The sequence below is a fragment of the Elephantulus edwardii genome, unplaced genomic scaffold (genome assembly GCF_000299155.1).
Source record: "Elephantulus edwardii isolate Elephantulus edwardi_28Jun2011 unplaced genomic scaffold, EleEdw1.0 scaffold00243, whole genome shotgun sequence".
Lineage (NCBI taxonomy): Eukaryota > Metazoa > Chordata > Mammalia > Macroscelidea > Macroscelididae > Elephantulus > Elephantulus edwardii.
Genome location: NW_006399993.1, coordinates 1,012,812 through 1,016,084, shown reverse-complemented (window position 1 = coordinate 1,016,084; position 3,273 = coordinate 1,012,812). Strand labels below are relative to the sequence as shown.

General features: G+C 37.3%; 1 protein-coding gene across 1 annotated transcript in view; it reads left to right on the top strand.

Moving 5' to 3' along the window:
* The window catches only part of RAD54L (RAD54-like (S. cerevisiae)), a 51,918-nt gene that overhangs the window by 20,150 nt on the left and 28,495 nt on the right, over positions 1-3,273 (top strand). The window contains exon 5 of the mRNA XM_006899018.1: positions 2,921-2,981. Coding sequence (XP_006899080.1) covers positions 2,921-2,981 — 61 coding nt within the window. The remainder of the gene's footprint in view (positions 1-2,920; positions 2,982-3,273) is intronic.

Below are 3,273 nucleotides of genomic sequence, written 5' to 3'. Positions count from 1 at the left end.
ATATCCCTAGTACCACGACCCCTTCTAAACCCAGCCTGGACTTCCGGCAGTTCTCTGCTGATGTGCTGGTCTAATCGTTTTTTGGATGATCTTCAGCAGAATCTTGCTTGCATGTGAAATCAATGACACTGTTCTGTAGTTTCCACACTCAGTTGGGTCACCTTAGTGTCTGGAATGTAAAAGTTGGAAACAAAGAAAAAGGACTGATAGTTGGAAAATAGAGACTTGGTAACAAAATTGAGGGTGGAGAGTGAATGATGTCATTTTGTACAATCAATTATTTTTGTTACAAATACTTTTTTTTCAAAAATATAAAATGGTGACTATACACGTGGACCTTAACTGATAGACTACACAGGAATCACTTTGACTACTACATCTATGGAAAGAATCGATGGAGAAGCTCAATATTAGCTGTTGAAACAAGGCCAGGAGCTGACTATGGAATAGACCATTACTCATGTGCAAATTTTAACTGAAGCGGAATAAAATTAAAACAAGACCTTGTAGATCATAGGAAATTAAGAAAAATTTCTTAGGAAAACATTGAAAAGAATAGGTGTCCTAGAACACATAATTGTGCTCGAGAGAAACCTATTTATAGACAAGAAACAGTTGGCCGAACAGAACAAGGGAGCAAGTATATGGTTTAAAATCAAGAGATTTGTACATTAGGGCTATAGCCTCTCTCCATACCTGTTCAAGTTTTATGACAAGCAAATTCAAGAAGCTAGGCAATATGAAAAAGAATGTGGCATGAGGATTGGAGGAAGGATCATCAATTTATGCAGATGACACAACCTTGCTTGCTGAAAGTGAAGACAACTTGAAGCACTTAGGTGTCATCAAATTGAATAAAAGACCCTATCAACAACAGATCTGAACCCTGTGCCATCCTCATCTCTGACATATTCTAATTCATTGCATTAGTCACTGTGTCAGTGAAGGTCTTCCTCCTTTACTGAACCCGAACCAAAAAGCCGTGGCACATGAGCCACCGTGCTCTTCCTGCGAGCTACATCTCCAGACCCCTTCCTCCTTTACAAGCATGATGTCCCTCTCCAAGGAATAGCCCCTCAGCAACATGCCCACAGTATGTGAGGTGAAGCTTTATCATTTTTGCCTCTAAGGAGCACTCTGCCTGCATTTTCTCTAAGACATTTATTTTTTTGGCAGTCCATGGATATTCAGTACTCTTCTCCAACACCACAGTTCAAAGGTATCAATTCTTTTGTCATCTTTATTCATTATCAACCTCTCAGATGCATAGGAAGTTACTAAAAAGACTAAAACCTGAATCAGATGCACCTTAGTCTTCAAACTAACATCATTGCTTCTTAGTACTTTGGAGAGGCATCTTACTGGAGACTTTCTCAGTTTAGTTACTGCAGAAGATAAAGACTACAGCCTTCAGTATGGATCACATCTCATCATCAAGAAAATAAAGATCCTCACCATTGGACCAATAAGCAACATCGTGATAAAGAAAAAGATTGAAATTGTCAAGGACTTCATTTTACTTGTATCCATAGTGAGTACTCTTGGTAGCAGCATAGCTGGGTTTTAAAAAATAATCTTCTACAAGATTTACTTATATGTGATATTACTGATACTCAATAATTTCCATATTCTGTTCCATCACCTCTTTTTGGGAATGGGAACAAATATGGTTTCTTCCAATCAGTTGGCCAGTTTTCTGTCTTTCACATTTTTTTAGCATAGTCTGGTTAGCACATCCAGGGCTGGATCTATTTGTTGGAATATGTTAATTGGTAGTCTGTCAATTCCTGAGGCCTTACTTTTTGCTAAATACTTTCAGTGCAGCTTGAACATCTTTAATTGGTTTAATCTTTCATTATTACCATTGGTTCCTGATCACATACGACATCCTGAAATGCTTCCCTGTCAGCCAGTTCTTTTTGGTACAGTGACTGTATATATTCCTTCCATTTTCTTTTGATGTTTCCTGGATCATTAAAATTTTTTTAATAGAATCCTTCACTAATCCTCCAAGCTTAAATTTATTTGTTCTTTGGTTTTCTAGATTTGAGAAATGCTGAGTGAGTTCTTTTCTTTTGATTTTCTAACTCTAATTCTTTGCACATTTTATTATATTACTTTGTATTCTCTTGCTTATATTCTGGTGCCCCTTGTTGCTGTTATTTTAGGAAGTGCTGGTGGCCTCTGGTGTTAAGGAGTAGCCCTGCCAACCCAAAGCAGTGTGACTGAAAAAAACACAACAAACCCAATCCAGCTACTTCACAGATAGACAGTTTCCTCTCGTGTGATTTACTGCCTCTGAAAACCTGCTGGAGAGTCAGCTATTAGTTGATTCTGGCTTGATAATACATAACAACAACTGCTCCTGTTACTCCTAATAATTCTTAGGAAAGATAAAGCTTAGATGCAATAGGTAGAATTGATAATGACAAAAAACAGGATTGTGGAGTATGCTTAGGATATTTTAGATACAGTAGGTAGAATTGATAGGAAAAAAGAATGGGATTGTAGAATATGCATGGGAAGCTGTACTTTATAGGAAAAGGGTTGAACCTAGATAGAGCTCTCTAATATTGAAGTTGGACACGTTTTGTGGGGCTTACCTATCGAGGTGTTCTCCCTGGTGTAATCTTTCATGACTAATTGGGTTTTGAGCCTCATGCTTGATTGAGGTTAGACACCTGCCAGTGACACTCTGCTCTCTGGGATGTTTGCATAATCTTACATAAAACTCAAAGATGAAAGCTATTGAAAAAAAAACAAATGTGAAAGTACAGTCTTCTTATGTTCTAGATTTGAGTGCCACATAATGAAAATACATTGCTCAGAATGTATTTTGATCCTTTAGACAGCTTTTGCAAAAATACTACAACATTGCCTATCAGTCCTGAATCCCTATTTCTCCTCTATCTTTTTTTAGGAAGCATATATTCGAAGCATTTTGTCAAAGCCTTTCAAAATCCCCATTCCAAATTATCAAGGTAAAATTGAAACTTTTCTGTGGTTTAGACTAGTCATGTGTGAATGTGCTTAGCTTAAAATTGAAGATCATGCAACAATGAATTTTTTTTATTTTATTTTATTTTATTTTCTTGTTTGTGTGTGTGTACCATCAAATCAGATCTGACTGGTACAGGAGGAAATTGTTCCTCCTTTTTCAGCAGAGCATCTGGTGGATTTGAACCGTGAATCACTGGGATTGCAGTGCAGCTTCTTGCCACTAGGCCACCAGAGCTCGCCTGAATTTTTTTTTTAAAGTGAACTGGGGAGTAG